The sequence below is a fragment of the Dinoponera quadriceps genome, unplaced genomic scaffold, assembly GCF_001313825.1.
Source record: "Dinoponera quadriceps isolate SergipeBrazil2010 unplaced genomic scaffold, ASM131382v1 scaffold676, whole genome shotgun sequence".
Classification (NCBI taxonomy): Eukaryota; Metazoa; Arthropoda; class Insecta; order Hymenoptera; family Formicidae; genus Dinoponera; species Dinoponera quadriceps.
In genome coordinates, this window is record NW_014554818.1 from 866,694 (window position 1) to 884,331 (window position 17,638).

General features: G+C 40.1%; 4 protein-coding genes across 13 annotated transcripts; 1 reads left to right on the top strand and 3 right to left on the bottom strand.

Annotated features, from left to right (window-relative positions):
* Nucleotides 1-320: 320 nt before the first annotated feature.
* On the bottom strand, nucleotides 321-4,275 carry LOC106742191 (60S ribosomal export protein NMD3). Its single transcript, XM_014614903.1, has 11 exons — nucleotides 3,508-4,275; nucleotides 3,264-3,398; nucleotides 3,011-3,161; nucleotides 2,563-2,697; nucleotides 2,365-2,473; nucleotides 2,089-2,239; nucleotides 1,882-2,024; nucleotides 1,639-1,790; nucleotides 1,418-1,533; nucleotides 901-1,083; nucleotides 321-804 (listed from the first exon to the last, which is right to left on the bottom strand). The coding sequence occupies exons 1-11, from the start codon at nucleotides 3,552-3,554 to the stop codon at nucleotides 609-611; spliced, it is 1,518 nt and encodes a 505-aa protein (XP_014470389.1). The 5' UTR covers nucleotides 3,555-4,275; the 3' UTR covers nucleotides 321-608.
* Nucleotides 4,276-5,076: 801 nt separating this feature from the next.
* On the top strand, nucleotides 5,077-7,616 carry LOC106742193. 3 transcript variants are annotated; one of them, XM_014614913.1, is made up of 3 exons: nucleotides 5,077-5,276; nucleotides 5,344-5,851; nucleotides 6,322-7,616. In XM_014614913.1, exons 2-3 carry the CDS (start codon nucleotides 5,428-5,430, stop codon nucleotides 6,498-6,500), a joined length of 603 nt encoding a protein of 200 aa, XP_014470399.1. In that variant the 5' UTR covers nucleotides 5,077-5,276; nucleotides 5,344-5,427; the 3' UTR covers nucleotides 6,501-7,616. The 3 variants fall into 3 exon arrangements, with proteins under 3 accessions (XP_014470399.1, XP_014470401.1, XP_014470400.1); XM_014614915.1 differs by having other exon boundaries at nucleotides 5,360-5,851; XM_014614914.1 differs by having other exon boundaries at nucleotides 5,079-5,276; nucleotides 5,411-5,851.
* On the bottom strand, nucleotides 6,884-10,159 carry LOC106742192 (B-cell receptor-associated protein 31). 8 transcript variants are annotated; one of them, XM_014614908.1, is made up of 3 exons: nucleotides 10,013-10,159; nucleotides 8,484-8,793; nucleotides 6,884-8,406 (listed from the first exon to the last, which is right to left on the bottom strand). In XM_014614908.1, exons 2-3 carry the CDS (start codon nucleotides 8,752-8,754, stop codon nucleotides 7,976-7,978), a joined length of 702 nt encoding a protein of 233 aa, XP_014470394.1. In that variant the 5' UTR covers nucleotides 8,755-8,793; nucleotides 10,013-10,159; the 3' UTR covers nucleotides 6,884-7,975. The 8 variants fall into 8 exon arrangements, with proteins under 8 accessions (XP_014470394.1, XP_014470391.1, XP_014470392.1 ...); XM_014614905.1 differs by having other exon boundaries at nucleotides 9,998-10,158; XM_014614906.1 differs by lacking the exon at nucleotides 10,013-10,159 and adding an exon at nucleotides 9,858-9,977.
* Nucleotides 10,160-10,704: 545 nt separating this feature from the next.
* LOC106742106 (odorant receptor 43a-like) lies at nucleotides 10,705-16,130 on the bottom strand. Its single transcript, XM_014614739.1, has 7 exons — nucleotides 16,100-16,130; nucleotides 15,007-15,276; nucleotides 14,010-14,475; nucleotides 13,026-13,125; nucleotides 12,562-12,684; nucleotides 12,057-12,212; nucleotides 10,705-10,907 (listed from the first exon to the last, which is right to left on the bottom strand). Exons 1-7 carry the CDS (start codon nucleotides 16,128-16,130, stop codon nucleotides 10,857-10,859), a joined length of 1,197 nt encoding a protein of 398 aa, XP_014470225.1. The 3' UTR covers nucleotides 10,705-10,856.
* Between the last annotated feature and the right edge of the window lie 1,508 nt (nucleotides 16,131-17,638).

The window sequence follows — 17,638 nt, forward strand, 5'->3', positions numbered from 1 at the left end:
TTATTGATAATAAATTATAATTATAATCACTTTAATCTCTGAAGGTTATCATACGATCCATTTCGATCGGATATTTATTTTATCTATTTCTATAAGCACTACACATTTCGAATGTCTTAGATTTAAGATCTTGGAGTGACTTAATCTTTTTTTAAATGTTCTGTATAAAGGAATTCTTAAATTATTATTATTATAATTATTGTAAATATTTAAAAGAATAATTTTATAAAAAGGACAACAATCATACTTAAAATTACGCATTCTAATCTCACAAATTGTAAAAGAAGAAAAAAGGAGAAGAAAGATGTTGCTCGCGTATAAGCAATTGTTTTCACCTTTATCACTTTTATTGATAACGAATTGTCATATAATCAAAAAGTATCTATCGCTATTAGAAGACAACACGATAATATTTATCAGATAATCGAACAAACAGCTTGGATCGGCAAAAGTAATTTTTCAATTGTCAATAACTTGTACACTTACTATAACACATTTCAAAGGGATCATGCCTTTGCAAAAAAAAGCATTCCTGCGATATGTTTTTTAGAGAATACAACCTCTTAGGCTCGCTACGAGAAAGAAGTTATTTTACAAAATATATACTTTTATTCATAAACTTCGGTCATTTCAACATCCTCGATTACAAGATCATCGAGCATCTCTTCGAGTGTAATCTGCGGAATGCTTGGATCTATTTCATTAGTGTCGACGGGAATTTGTTTCCTCGTATCTCTAAATATGTTGATATTCTGTCTCATTTCCGGGTCTTCTTCCAACTCATCGAGGAATTCATTATATTCGCTGCAAAAGAAAAATGCAATTATTACATTCCATCGGATGATTTGCAACACATGAGATTTGTCGCTAAATTTTATTAATGCTCAATATATCTCTTACTTATTTTCTGTGCTCATGCTGATCACCTCGTCAGCAATATGTTTTAATTTCCACACTCTAGCTCTGCGACGGGCAGCCTTATCGTAACCGTAGAATTTCTTCACCAGAACGATATCAGGTATTGTATCACCGTTCAATTTATCGAAGTTGGCATCATTAATATTGCTATCTTTCAAAGCGTAACTACAATAGATAAGTACAAAGAAAAACATTTGATTGTACACGCTTCTGTTCAGGATTTATTACATTATATTAATGTAAGATATTCCCAACCATGTTTCATAGCATGTGGAAAATATTGTAAATTTAGCATACGAAACGAAAAAAGCTCATATAAATACGCGTGTGACGACTTGGTTGCCGAATTACGGCTTTTTCTGTCTCGACAATTCGTTACGTTAGGAAACATTCTATATATTATTTTTTCATAATATCACATTTGTGTGAATTTTATATAAATTACTCTGACGTATATATGTGTATAAGTTTTGTAAGATATTACTTTACATAATCTTACCCGAGAACGGAATCACCGGGTTTAAGCACGTGTCCTAAATGTGTGCGTGCGTGAGTTGAGTTGTCGTTTATTCCTAATTCGGATGCCTTCACTAGCCATACATCCGCTATGACGTGCTAAAAATTATCATAATCTTTATCTTGTGCATGACATGTTAAAATTCCCTCAAGTAATGTATATATTATATCACTTACGTATTTTGCACAGAATTGAAAACTTACTTTATTAGAGACAGATCCTTGTCCTGGAAAAATTTTTTTGTCTTCATGCTTTATCGGCTCGATATCCATCACGACGTATTCCGTTAATTGCTTCGGATTGCATATACTGTTGAAGGCGTGTCTCCAATAAAGAGTAGTGCTAACCTCAGCAACTAAATCAGAAATAACAATTCGCGATATGTTATCGGTCGAATTAATTAATTATGCTATTAATATTGACGCTAAAATATCGCAATCCCTTACTTTGCCCCGATGAAACATCCATAAGATGCACAGAGTTCGTAATTCTGTATACCAAACAAATAGGACTGATTCCACCCAGCTGTTGAGTTAATTTTCGTGGTAAGCAGACCACGCTGTCCTTGGAGACCGGGACGATTTCAACACTGTTTTAGTACAATGAAGACGTTAATTGAGATCATCAATATACATCGCGACAAATGTGCTTACCTGTATGTAAATTTGTAATTGTATATGTTGCTGTGAATATCGTGTGATAATAATTTTTTCGAATGCTGATAACGGCACGGTATAACCGTTTGTAGAAAATCAACCATTTTCCTAGCTGTGGCTTCATTTGCATAGAAAAAATCCAGACCCTCTGTCGGTTAAATTAAATGAAAGTAAAAGAGAAAGGTTTTAATATTATATATTCATTTAACATATAATTTACTATTGATTATAAAATAATAATGACTAAAAGTCACTGATAAACATAACACTTACCGTGAATGGGCTTTATACCAAGTGTTTGCTCATGTGCTTTGTGTTTCAATATAAGTTGTTCCAAGTAGAAAAAAGTTTTCTTGTTTGTTGCTTTTTGCCGAACTTGCACCTGAAAAAATAAGTAGCTTGATATTTGAAATTCTTCTGAATTGTATATCCCCCACGTTTTCTTTGGTATTGGTATGTACAAGAACTTACAGATGCACGCCAGTAATCTTTAGCTTCTGTACGGTGGCAATCGTCGCACATCTGATGATTCACGATGTATTCCACTATAAATATTTGCTGTAAAACTACACCACCAATCGCTTCCCCGTGGACAGTCAGTTTTACCTAAATTAAGCGTATTATGTAATAAAACTAAATTCCACAGTAAATTAACGATTAAAGTCATATCACTGTTTGAATAGTATGTATACATATTCTCTCATGAATATTATTAAATTAAACGGTACATTATTATTAAATTTAATGGTACATTATTATTATTAAACGGTATATATGAATCACACAACCACTATGGTGACTAAATATTAATTAAAATCCTATAAGTTGTTAATTGCTCAAATACTCTTATCATAACTCTTCGCACAATTTTAAATACAGTTTCACAAAAGAAAATTTCACATTACTATATGAAATTTACTTTTAATCTCTTAGAATGTGGCTCTGTCCATACAAAACCAGCATCTATCAATTTCACACGGTTTAATCCTTTTAATTTCTTCAAACATAATGACATGAGTTCCTTCGATTCCAATGTAGCATGAATCCACTCGGCAGGTGGCTGAAGATATCTATCATGTGAACGCACCATCAATTTACAATTGCGACATTAATTTAAGTTAACGAATTTAATATGGATATCAGTTTCCAATCATGTTTGAAAAATAACGAACCTCTCACAACCTTTACAGAAGTGTAAGGTCGCTTGTTTCGGGATACCCTCTGTGATATCAACATGAGTACGTAAACACGCTACACACATATTAGCAGGATTTGGCTCAATCGGTGTTCCACATTCGCAGCACAGACTGTAAATAAATCTGAGTTAAACTAATTCGTTTGGAAATTAATTTCGATTCTACTACAAATAACCATTATATATTGCACCATATTATATATCAACTATTATATACGTACATTATCGCTTTATCCTTTTCTGGATCATGAACTGTAATATACTCCATTTTTGCTAACTTAGTAAAAATCAAATTTTATGCGTCTGGAATACTGTCTCGCTCAAAATGTTACACGAAAAATATTACAATAAAACAACTTGATAAACTCGTGGTCTCTCTCTCTCTCTCTCTTTCAATATGGTTATAGACAACTCAAAGAATATTACGCCCCAACACCATTACAAGTCTGTAGAATAAGAATTCAGAAAAATGCGTTCTAAAAGATAAGATGGGGGGTTCCAAAATTACGTTCTGTCAAGTCAGCAACGACTTTGTCAAAAATAGGTTGGTTCAAAATTAACGAAGCGAGCATGTGCACGTGCACACTCACGGATCACCAAACACGTCTGTATTCATCCATACTTGCACAAGACTTTAACCTCATGTGGTCTCTCTCTCTCTCAATATTGGTTCCAGGAGTCCAGTAAGAGGATCCCCCACACCACTTAACGAATAGGACACAAAGGTAAATGGGAATAACCTCGTGATCGAGGTAAAGAGGCCGCCATATATACATAGCCAATAAATCGATTTTCGATCATTTTTTTTGATCAATAGGATCGACAATCTTTCTCGATATCTTTAAATTCAATTAATCTCTGTGTCGATAGTTCTCATTTTTTTAATTCGATGTTACTAAATTTTAGTACTAGCAGCAGAGAAAAATCTGAAAGCGGCTACGCCGGCTTTTTCCTCGATATCGTTTTACGACGACTGCCGTTTGGTATGCCGTCTGCATCCACTTTTACGTTGGAATTATCTCGCTGCATCCATTTGCCGTCACTATCGATAATGCTTTTATCCGGTGCGTGTCCGTGCTATGCGTCCGCAACTTCCGTGAATGAAAAATAAGGCGCCGGTTTACGGACTCGTAGTCTGCTCAACATGGGCGCATCATCATCCTTCTCCCTTTGCATACTGTTATGAACATATTGTATACGTATACATATATTATACACAGTATATGTATATATATGAAATATCACTTCACGTAAAAATAGAAAATTACATTTTTATAATAATAATCAATTCATACAGTGAGATCAAACGATCAACAACAACAGAGTAACGATAACAAAAGATGTGTCGTATATTATGCAAAATTGTTCGAAACTGTAAAATAGCACGGTGTAGTAAAATAAATTCTATTAAAGCGATGTCACACACCGTAAATTGGCATGTTAATTATCCACACGTGAAACTATTTTGCACATACAAGCATGGTCTGTCTGTAATTTACGAAGAGTAAAACATGTTAAAAAACTTTTCTTACTGTTTAGATCTATAAAATGAGCCATTTTATGCAGTTTGCATAAATAACCCTTAGACGAAAATATTACTGCTTATATGACAAATTGGTCAGTGATGAATTATTGTTGACCAGTAATTTTATTACTCATAAGAACGATGTATCTTATGGCCATCAAACTTATATGGTCGTACGGAAAGTAGGTGCATCTAGTTCCAACGTAAAAGTGGATGCAGATGGCGCACCAAACGGCAGTCGTCGTAAAACGGTATCGAGGAAAAGACCGGCGCGGCCGCTCTCAGTATTCTCTCGGTATTCTACCTACGTTTCTCTCTAGTGTTGGACACGTGACGTATGAGAGTCGATCGGTGAGTAGTGGTGGAGTAGGAGACATAAGTCGCAGGATGTCACGTAACTTTTCAGCTTTCGCTGAAACTGATCTCTGAAAACGGTCGGTGAGTGATTTACACGGGATTCAACAGGTAAGCGATATCGCGAGTGAACGTGTCACTATGCGTAATTGTTAATGAGACCACGATATTTGACCAGAATCCGTAATGATCAGAGCGGTAAGCTTCGGGAGCGTTTGAATTAGCGAGGTTATCGCGGTTATCAGGACTCTGGTAGAAGAAGATGGGCTCCGGTCAGAGCGCCCGCAAATTGACCGTCACGAATGAGGACGAGATCGGCGTGATCAAGGTGTCCAACTCGCTTGTACAGCGTATCGCTCAGAGAGAAAAAGCAAAGGCGAGCGAGGAGGCTGCCTCGGACGCGAGAACACCGACAACACCGGCCGAATATTCACCAGCACCTCCTGCAACGACATTTGTGCCGCCTGCGACCCCGAACTCGACGCCTGGCCACCCGGTGTACTATTATCCCGAATTGACGATGTCGGCCCACCAGATACAACAGCAGAAGGAACAAGAGTTGAAACAGCAGGAACAGTACTGGCGTAGGCGTTTGCAGAATGTCGATGATTCTTATCAAAAGATCAATCGCATCTTGACAGAGGAATACCAGAAAACTCTGGCTGAAACTTCGCCCGCTACAGCCGGTGAGTCTCAATGCTGTCTAATAGTCCGACAGTCCAGTGACAGGTCTTCTGATTGGCCAATTATTTGTATACTTTTATGAGAGATTCAATGTGTTTGTCGAGCAAGATTCGCTATACATAAGGAATACAGTTTTATGAACGTCAGGAATGTATCCTTGTCTCTTCATTGCCATTTAAAATATATCTCAAGATGCGAATAAAATTAAAAGTATATAATTCATATATTGTGTTATTTAATGATTGCTCGTGTTAATTGAAACTCGTGCAGATATTGAGGATATATTAATTATATACACACAATTGACGTGTATATACACAATTTGTATGTAATATTTTATATAATTATGTCGTATATTTTTAATTGTTTTATATATTTTATATTATTAAATATAACTGACGTAACGAAAAATATTACTCACGAAACAACATGGCAAGCTAACATTATAGAAATAATATAAATATTGTTGCAGGACAAAGTACTGCCGGCATCCAGAGCACAGTGCAGCCGTGTATAGAGAACAGCAGCAAAGTTCTCAAGTGTTTCCAGAGCCATCCCAAGGAAACCCTCGCATGTTCGAGTTTGGTGGAGGAGTTCTCAAATTGTGTTTGGAACGTGCATTATACACACGCGATCAAAGCGCGCTCGTAATGAGCCCGCGCGTTTCAACGAATTCTTCGAAGGACATTTAGTCGTTAATAATTAAATTATACAGTAAGTAAACAAGTGTGAAGATGTGAAAGCGCTTATTTTAATCCCAGCCGAATCACCGGTGAATAGTAGAAGGCAAGAGAAGAATATATAAAGGGAAAAATGTAAACAAAATTAATGATTCAAGGAGCATAACGATTTGTAATAAAATGGTTATAGCTATTCGATAAATTATAAGATAAACACTGCCAAATATCGAAGTTCCTTCTTTTCTATATTCTACATGTAAACATTAAAATGATCCGGAGCTAAATAAAAGAATGCTAGTTAGCGGTTAAACAAGGAAGCGTGTACGTGGGATTTCTGAGTAACTCGTTCCGTGATTCTCAGTACAATTTCTATTTATAGTTTCAAGTATATACAGCATAGCCCGGGCGTTCTTGACCCGAGCGAAGGCCTACGATATAGCGCGACATTATGAAAAGTACACGTTCTGTAATATATTTATCTCGCAAGATTCCCGGTGAATCTGTATCTTCAGAGAGGCAGGGCCGATGTTCATTTCTTCGGCCGTGTTTCGTCATCTACAGCAGTTCTAGAATTTCACGTCCCAAAATCAGAAGATTCCCTGAGCCCCGCCACAAGTCTCGATCTTTTATCATCAAGATACCGATTAATTAATAATCATTAATGTAACCAATATATATATATATATATATATATATGTCATATATATATATATGTACGGACATATATATATATATATGTACATATATATATGTACTTTTACGTCTCTGCAAATCTCAGTTCTAAACCGAAGCGACAAACATCAGCCCTTTCTTTTCTCTAACGCACAAACATACAACGAGAATATTGCAAATGCAAGATTGGAAGTACATTCGAAATATGTCTAAAACACGTGGAAAATAAATAATTTCACTCGTACATTATAAATATCCGAATGTGTAGCTCGCAATAATCAGTGATGAATTCGAGAATATAACCCGCTTACAGTGTAAAGGGATCTTACGATGGATGACCGGCTCGCTATCAACAACATTTGTACCGCTCGTCCCTCCGAAATAAGCTACTGTATTTAAAGAAAAAAAAAAAAAATGAACCATACTTAAAAAAAAATGTTCCTTTTTCGTAAAAATATTTAAAGTTCGCTTAAACGTAACAATACTACAGAAAGTAAATAGCGCAGAGTGCACGAAGCGCGTACTGAATTTCCAGAGCATTGGTACTCCAATAATATCAGTAATAATAATAGTATACTTATATATACAACCTTCTCTCTTCTCTGGCAAAAGGTATAAATATGTTCCGATGACGAAACTCCCGAAATGCGTACTAATAAAATTAGGCAACACCAAACTCAATATAATGTAACAAAAACCTTAAATCAGAACTCGGATGGGCGAAAACAAACAAAGAATCAAGAGAAGGGTGACCCGACAGAAATGAAAGGATACTCAATCGCTCTTCTTGTCGCCGCTCGACTGCATGACTTTCGCGTGCTCGCCGCTCAAGCGATCGTATTCTTTCGCGAGCGAGTCCGCCTGCGACTTGAGCGCCTCCTTATCCTTACTCTCTTTAGTCAATTCCTTCTCGAGCTCAAGATTCTTCGCCTGCAACTCCTTGATCTGATTCTTCAGTTCCGATACTGCTTTGTCGTGCGCTTCGTTCGAGTCGTTCTGCGCGCTTTCCCCGATCGTCCTCTGGGACAGCAAGCTTCGGGCCGTGGTAGTCGCGGACTGTGCCTGTCGCATGGCTGCTTCGTTCTGCGCAAGCAAGCTGGCCTGGATGGAGATCAGAAGGACGAGACGACGTATCACCAGACTGAGAAACAGCGCGAAGCCGGATATGTAGAAATTCCTCTGCGCGCGGAACAGTCGCATGTTTTCTAAAAGACATCAAGACATGTCCACAACTTGCCCATCGATTATACAAGTTCTTCTTCTTCAACACTAAACAATTTACCTTGCATCTCCACGTTCAAGTGTTGATGCTCGGTATGGTCTAAGCTCGAAGAATATTTTCGCATCTCTCGTATGGCATCCAACAAGAAGAGGACCAAGACACCAAGCAGGACCACAAAATAAATGGATGCTCGGCTACTTAGGCTTTGTAAGAACCGAGACTTAAATAGCTTCTGCCATCTTGATGGAGAAGCTACCGGTAGCACTAGCATGAGAACTATCGCGACTTCCACATAGAGGAAACCAGCGATCAGTGTCCACTGTAAGCTCATCTTTGTATCTTCTCACTTGGCCCTGTTGTATGGAAGTACCTGAGGATGACGAAAACCCAAGTAACTATGTGATCATTAAATCTTGATTGAACTTTTAATCCTAATTTAACTGAACTGAACGGCCAGGTTCAGCAGAACGTTTATTTTACAACCGTTGAGACAGTTTCCTGTGAGCTGACATTGGATTGTTCTTTTGGATCTGAAAGAACAACCCAATCGCAGAAAACTTCCAAGTCACGGTTGCAAATTGCACGTTCTGCTGAATGTGGCTGAACATTCATCGAATATGCCCCCGTTATGCCTCGCATTTGCCTCATTTTACTCCACTCTCGCGAATTTAACACGATTTTTCCTACTTGCGTGCGCTCAAAATACCTGGTGGTAAGGCCACGTCAGACCAGGCATCGGAAACCGGGGATCGCGAATCGAGCGAACTCGACCGGTCAGAAGAAACGGGGGAATGCGAGAATCCAAAATCCGTCGACTCGCTAATCCGCAATCTTCGTTCTCTAATGCCTGATTTAACACGGATCTAATCGAGAAATATGACAGTTACGCCGAACAAAAACAACGCGAGAGCACCGCCTTCCAACACCGCGGCAAGATTACACCATTTTCGTTTTTTTTTATTTTTCTTACGATTATGCAGAGATTTACAATGGGAGACGCGAGAATGACACGCAATTATGATGAAACGAACCGTAAACGTAATATCATCCCACACGAACGCAAGAGAGAGAAAGAGAGAGAGAGAGAGAGAGAAACGCGAGTCGAGCGATGATTCAGCCGATCAATCGTCGGTTCTCGAAAATCGAGCAGATATCGTGAAATGCTTCACATGTCACTGTCACGTATCGACTGTCAAATCCCGAAGAGTTGATTAACGTACGTCGTCACTCGTTCCACACGCGAGAATAAAATTGTCCCGTTTTGCAGCCGACGATATCCGACGTGGAATGCACACCGTTATAACTCGCGGACTATCGACTTCGCTCGAACCGGCGGATTTTTTCTCCCTCCTTTTTTTTTTAACAACGTCGAATCGGCGGTGTCCTTGTGTGCAACCGTCGACGTCGATTGGTGTTGATTGAGAGAAAATTTACCGACGTGTTTTTTTTTTCTTTTCTTTCAGCGACGGTGAGAATTTATGCAACTTCGTCGTCGGCGAACAATTGCGTGTCGGTGTTGGCGTTGCGGTGACTCGCGGCGATCTCGCTCGGCGCCGAGCGCTATTAATAGTTACTTTAGCTCCACGTACTCCTTCGCGAGGATGCGAAAGATGGGAATTCTGCCCGACGGTTTTCCTGCGGACGAAGCACGGCGCTCAAATAAGTTCGAAGTGCGGCGACGGGCGCAGTCCGTCGGCGGTTTTATAAATAAACTGCACACGGTGACGTCATCTCTCGCGAAGAGGCTGTCGCGAGGCTCTCTCGCGTTGCCCTTTTTCTTTATCGGGTTTGTTCGGTCTGGCTGCGCAACCTCTCGTCCGGAAGATCAAACGGACGTGTCTCTCAGGTGTGAACACACTCAAGTGGAGGTTTTCGATTGTACTCACCTGGGACCGTCAGAGTGCGCGCTGTGTTGCCGTGGACGAATTGTAGCGTCTTTCTCAAATAAAACGTGTTCGATGCCTATTTCAACTCTGAAATTTTCCCGCCAGACCGATACGGTTCAAGACCACGCTCGAAAATTCTACTCGACAGAGTAATCGTATATAAACGATTTCACGTGTTCAAATTCACGCCACCTATTGAAAAACGAACTTTTTGCTTCCAACTTAATAGCATTTCCAAGAATATATCGTGTTTAATCAAGAAGTTTTCACTATAATTATGATCTTTCCTTTGTTTTTATTATTACAGTGACTATAGTGTAAATAAATATATATATATATATATTTATTATATATATATATATATATATATATATATATATACATCTGTTCTTTGCTTCAAGCAATTGCTCTGTAGGCCATCATTCAACGTAAAATGAATATGGATACAATTACGTGTTGCTCGTTTAAACAATTCATTCATTATTCCCCGTTGCGATGTGTATCATATATACCCGTTGTATACGAATTTTCAGCTGATATCGGAGAATTAACGATTAGTGAGCAATACGGATATGTATCCGGCCGATGTCTTTATCAACTGAAAGAAAAAAGAAAATACACGAAAGTACATAAATGAGAACAAAGTTTCGCCGGGATAGATAACTCATTACACTCTCTAATGCAGAGGCGTAGTAGACTTTGATATTCCTAATAACAATTATGATTTGTGACCTTATGCGTAAAGTCGAAACTCGTGAAAGCATGTGAACGTTAAAGTCACGTAACCAGGATTTCAATCAGGGCGTGAGAGGGAGAAAATATTTATCTCCGCACAAATTTTATTATCATTTATTTTACGCGCGTTTGAAACTAGATACTTCCTACGTGAATGAAATACGTCAAAATAATTCCAGGCGATACAGCAAACCGGTTATCTGGTGGTGAAATTGAGAAATTTTCATGAAATTTATTCTCATCAAGCATTGTTAATACTGTGTTTTTCATTGGTTTTTTTTTTTTTACTTGAGAACATGTTCCGTAGTTTTTTTGTCGAATGTAGATCGTAATGCACTATCCACACTTTCCTTGTTTTTATTATCTTGCCAAAATTTAGAGAGGGAAAGAAACACTTTCCTTGTCCCATTCTGACTACTACTACGTAAGGCTATTACGCCAACCTCTGTAAACTCTGGCTATCCGCAGAGAGTGAAAATGAGTTTTTCTCTGCTATCCGCGTGATTGGACCAGGTATTTTCAACGGGGGTGACAGCGAAGGGGCGACAGCCAGGTGGCGAAAATTGTTAATTGTTACAATGCTATGTGGTCCTCCAAAGTTTAAGCGTATCCGATAAAATCTTATTCCCCAATAAGTTTTACATTTACTCTTTTTACGAAGAAAATAGATATATTTACACAACGCATAAAGAGATATGTGGTATGTCCGTAGTATTAAAATTTTCGGTGCCGCTAGAAAAGAAAATATCTAAGAGGCCGATGCTCATAGTCAGACCTTATATTTAAGACAGTCTCAAACTTATCTTCAGATGCTTCGTAGCCAATGAAATGAACTCATACAATATCTGAAGATACACTTAAGATGGTTTTATATACAAGATCCGACTGTGAATACCGGCCGTAAGAATAGTTTAAAATTGTCTTAAGATCCTCAAGGAGGCGGTAATGGGGAAAAAGATGAGAAACCCTGGGATTAGATGGACAGAGTTCGATTAAATAGCGAATGCCTTACGCTACAAAATAACGACATTGTCATGGGGAATATCCTGCCGGCGGTAATGTAAAGAGGCTTCTCGGCGCGTATCATCATCATCATCATGCTTCTGGCTTGCTTCGGCTTCAGCGAGTACCAGGAATAACCGTACGTCGCATAATACACTCCTTCGCACTGCGTAGATGTCATCGTATTACAAATCACACACATTCGTCTCTACGACGAATTTCGTGACAATTCTTTCGAAAAATAGAAAGGGTTTTTCACAACTCCCCGTGTCTTTCGGTGGAGCCAGTTGGAGAAGCTGGCCACCGCACACTCCGCCCGGTAAACGCCAACTATCAGCAACGTAACGTCGATGTTATAATTTCCCGAACCTCGACAATGTAACTGTTACGTAACACGCGCGTTGTATTGCATTTACATTGTCGAGTGGGAAATTATAACATTGATGTTATGTTACTGTTAGTTGGTGGCTTGGTTGGGCGATTATTTTGCAGCACTTACAACAACGGGTACTTACTTTGGCTATAAGGATCTCGCCGACTACGCAGTACAGGCACATGTGAGCGAACGTATTAATAAGTATCGAAACGAGCCAACATATTCGCGTAACGCTAACGTCCCCGCCTTCCCCGTCGATGATCTAGACACGTCGAACAGATACACGGGTCATTCTCTGTGCGATCTCGGCGGGTGCTGTGTGCACGGTGTATCCGAAAAGATCTGGAATCGAGTTGCGTCGGGAATTGCTCTCAGGATCTCGATAAACTTGGTTTGCCACACAAGTCAATTGTGATCTTTGTGTTGTGCGCGACAGTTACATCGTCGTGGAAAAATTGAAAATGATATTATCAAGGGTCCTTGACTGTCACGTCCGAGGTCTTTCTGGTCTTATTGTGATGAGAAATCGGTGACGATACGGATACCTCATGTTACCTCGTTACAACGGCTCGATAGTCTGGTTTTTCTCCCGTTTCAACTTACGCTAATTATCAGAAATCCTTGCATGCAAAATAACACGCCGAAAAACATTAACAGCGCCAGGAGCATCAAGTTGAATGTGTTGTCGATGACATCGACGGATCTACGAGTATAAGATATCACATATTGTATACAATTATAGTGTCGAATTTCGGCCGAGTGAACAAGAGATTTCGAAGGTTATACCTTCGGTGTGCAACGATACGATTAGTACGCACAAACGAACGTTCGAGGGATAATCAGAAGTTGCTTAAAAATTAGACGTGTGTGTAACACGCGTGCTCATACATCAATCATACGTCGGATCATTTAACATAGCATTGTCATGCACACTCTCTAAATTTTTTCAATAAATTTCATAGAGTGAAATTCCGCTCGAGAAATTAAATTCGACGTTCGAGTCGCTCGAATTTGAGAATATAGAATGAATTCTCTAAATCGTCAGGTGAGAATAATTTCACTCGAAATTGAAGGGTAAATTTTTACCGTCACAGAAAAAGAATTCACTTCGAACGATTGAAACACTCACTCGCGCGAATCCGAGTGACGGTATTTTCATTATGTATGTTTTCTTGTCATTGAGAAGAGTTCGAAACGTTTGAATAAATCAAGCTATACACTTTTCAGTGATTTAAATGTATCGACTGTACCACAATATCCGTGCATAGGCTCTTATTTGCCTTGATATTAGTTATTTTTTATTGGTATTTGCATTATCGTTTCGAGTGAATTTTCACTCTTTTTCGGCGAGATTCGAGAAATTTCGAGAAATCTCACGAGTGAGAGCAACGCGCAATATGACTAAATATCCCGTATAAACGCATTGCTGTTATTATTATTAAAACCACACGGCACCACCTCGGCTATACAAAGACTCCGTGAGATATTCCTCGTTTTCGATTAGAAATCACCACGATATACGCACAAACCACTGTCACATGACAAGGAGGACAGACGTCACGGACAACCGAGGGAATTCAGTACAACCTGATAAGACGTAGGTGATCCTTGACGTTATAGGATAACCCGGCGTTGAAATCGGTGAAGTTGTGCAAATTGAGCAAACGGTACTTGAGGAGATCCAGCTGGGCGCATATGTGAAACACAACCAGGCCCAGGAAATTGTCGATGCCCGTGTAAGAGATCGCTGCGAACGAGATCGACAAGGCCTGGCCGATGAACACGATCTCGAAGAACGGGGTGTCTATTTCGTGAAGGAAATACGATTGCAGCAGCAGCGGCCTGCCCGAGTCCGTGACGTTTGTTAGGTATCTCATTGAATAGCCGAAGCACGGCGGTATGATGAGAATGATACTCGCCAAAGTCATCATGCTACCGCCGAGTATAACGATCGTACGGGCGATTCTCGCCTGCTTTATCATCATCTTCCGTTCCATCGTCGTTTTCTTCTTGAACCAATCGTTCACGATCATGTTCACGAGCGGCTTGAGTTCTTAGGAGAGAAGGACACATGTCTTATAAGCGTGAAATCGACGAAACCTGCGGGAAATAATCTAAATCATCAATCGTCGGACGAGGCAAGCGCTAACGTTCCCCACGGAATTGCATATCGTTCGAATGATTTGACATTTTTCAGATTTCTTCGCGCTCTGCAGAAATGCTGGATTTGGCTTCCAGCTTGGGACCTCGTTTTCATGTTTGTCAGGTTGCTTTTCTTCCTGGCGAAGTCAACTGAAATACTCACGAAACGCTGGAAAGATAATTCCAGTCGTTACAGGACCGAAACGTACGTTTCGTTAATCATTATTTGTATTAATTAAGGCCCGAGTTCTTCGCTCCCTTTCGTTCCGAAAACTCAATCCAGCATTGTCCGAATAAATCTTCATGAATTTTGCATCAAATCGAACGTTCACTTGCCTCGCACGAATGAATCCTCGGATTCGTCCGTACTCGTCGTTATCCTCGAGTCAGCATGCTCGAGGTAACATTCGAAGCTCGACTCTTTACGCCCGCGTGGATTTACCTTCTTTGCGGATCCACATGATGAAGAATTTCATGACAGTCACTGAGAAGGGCACGGAGATCTGCAGGTTGTCGGTGAAGGCTATTAAGTCGCCCCAGACATGAAACATGGCGAACATCTGCGGCACGATCGCCGCGAACATCATCAGGGTGAAAATAGAGAGGGCCCGAGCATCTGCGAAGAAATTCTGCCGACGAGTCAGCTTATCGTCGGGCCAGAGACCGAGGATCTTCAGGGAGATCCGATTTACTCCGACCGCCCATTCTAAGTCTGCGGTCATTAGCGATTATTCATCGGGTCGATAAACAGAGACGACAGGTGAAAATTGAATCTTGATAAGTCGTCGTGTAAAAGTCGCCAAGGTGATCCAATGATCTAATCAATTGCGGGTTATCTATCCGTAACACCAAATCACACGTTACCGAGGAAGTTACCGAAAAAACCGATTCCTTCCGTCGGAAATGCTTCTCTCGGTAACGACTAGGTATCGGAAATTGACGACGTGTAGAAATTGACGACGTGTGAAATTTGATGGATGTGTAAAATTTTACATGTGGCAATTGACGACATGCAAAAGTGACGGCCGATTTATATGAGACTTTATTGGTACGGCTAACGAAACATTAAAATCACTCGTTATGCGTGACGAATCGCTTGGAATGCTTCGCTCGAGATCGGACGTTCTTGGAAAATATCGAGTGCTTCGAACACTGTGGTGATTAATTATTATTTACGACTCATCGATATCGCCGATTTTCCACGTCTATTGTGTATCTGGACGTCTGCGTGTGTAATTTATTTGGTATTTAAAATATCAGACATTCGAGAACTTCCGGAGCCTCGAGATCTTCGAAATGTTTGGGCCTCTTCCCTCGAGAGAAAGACAGCGGTCGGCTATGCGTAACGCTCGAAGCAATTCGAATCTTCACGCGACAGAAATTTGAACACCCGTCCACCAGTCTCGTGTCTTGCATGATTTTCACATTCGTGCATTGTCCGACGATACACGGATTTATATATCGTGTGATACAAAAATGATTTATCTCTCCGCCGGATGATGAAAATATCAACACACTGAGAATGACCAACGCACCTGTCTGTGCCAATTGTTCAGAGTTGTCCATGTCCGAAGCTGCACGGAGACTGACATTTTTTTTATAAATTCAACATCCTCTCTCACCTCTCTCTCTTTCTCTTTCTCTCTCTCTTTCTTTCTTATAGAGCGTAGCGTATCGCGCATGCCCACGGCAAAACTTCCGAAAACCATGTGCTGAGGTGCGAGGTGTGCGGGCGCTCATAAATATTTCTCACGCGATAACGTTCGTCTTGCATTTTTTCCTTTTCGACGCATATTAAGCCGCAATTTCCAACTCGGGGAGATCGAATTCGCACGGTCTAAACGGCGCATCGCTAACGAGCCTATGAATAAACAAGCAGGTGCAACGTCCTTCAAACTTTTCCCAACGCGTTCAATCGCCAATTTAAGGTATCTCCTCTCTCCTAGACTTTTCCCCGAACTCGCGAACTTTTTCAACAAATTGCGTCTTCCGAATGCGAACCCGGCGTCTCTTTAATACGTCGAGTTTGGACTTCGGTGGCGCAAAAAATTCACGCCGAACCCACCCACCGAAGGAGGTTCATGACCGTTGCGTCGCATAATATGCGTTCGACAGCGACGTGAGGAAGTTGAAAGTGGCCTACACGCATCGTATAAGTACTGACGAAACCGGATGTGTACATGGCCGCTCTCAGGGATAGAAAGTGCGGCTGTACAACTAAGTTGTCCCGATTCGCGCGTTGCGATGTTGGAAGACGCAGATAATCGCAAGTATTCGCGTCAAAATGCGAAAAAGGATGATCGCCGAGGGTGCACGAAAGAAAACACGCGTCGATGTATTGAGAGTGTTTTCTTGAAGTGGTGCTCGTGTGTTAAATAATCGGTGAATAACGCCCAATAAATACCGGATAACAATAATATTATACATCGATGTTATAAAACTCACATCGAATTACATCTGATTACATTAAACTACACTCAATTATATCGAAGTTATTAAAACTTTCCACTCATGAGTGCGATATAATATATATTATTTTATATGACAATTACACAGGAGAACATCGCATTTCCTTTAATCTCTGAATGGGGTTCTCGGTGAAAACTCAATGGTAAGAAATGAATATTCGAGGTTGAGAAATGATACTGTTACCGCGTTATTGAGAGAATTCGTATGAACATTCGGCTGAGTTAAAACTCGGTAGGGACGATTGGTAGCGGTTAACTGAGCTGAAATTTTCTACAAGAATCTTTGTGTACCTACTAACAAAGTTCTCGTCTGGCCTCCGAGCAACGGGAAATTCAATTACAACAACGGAATTGTTTCCTTACATGTCAATTTTTGAATGAGGAGGTCATCGCCGCTACGGAGGCCTACTTTGTAGACTTCGAAAAAACGTATTTTTCAGATGGGTTAAAGAAGTTGGAGCATCGCTGGGTCAAGTGTATCGAGCTAAAAGGAGACTATGTTGAGAAATAAATCGCCACTTTTCCAAAATTTTCGTTTTTCTTTTGTAGGCTAAATACTTATCGGACTGCCCTCGTACACACATACACACATACCTGCATGTTCAT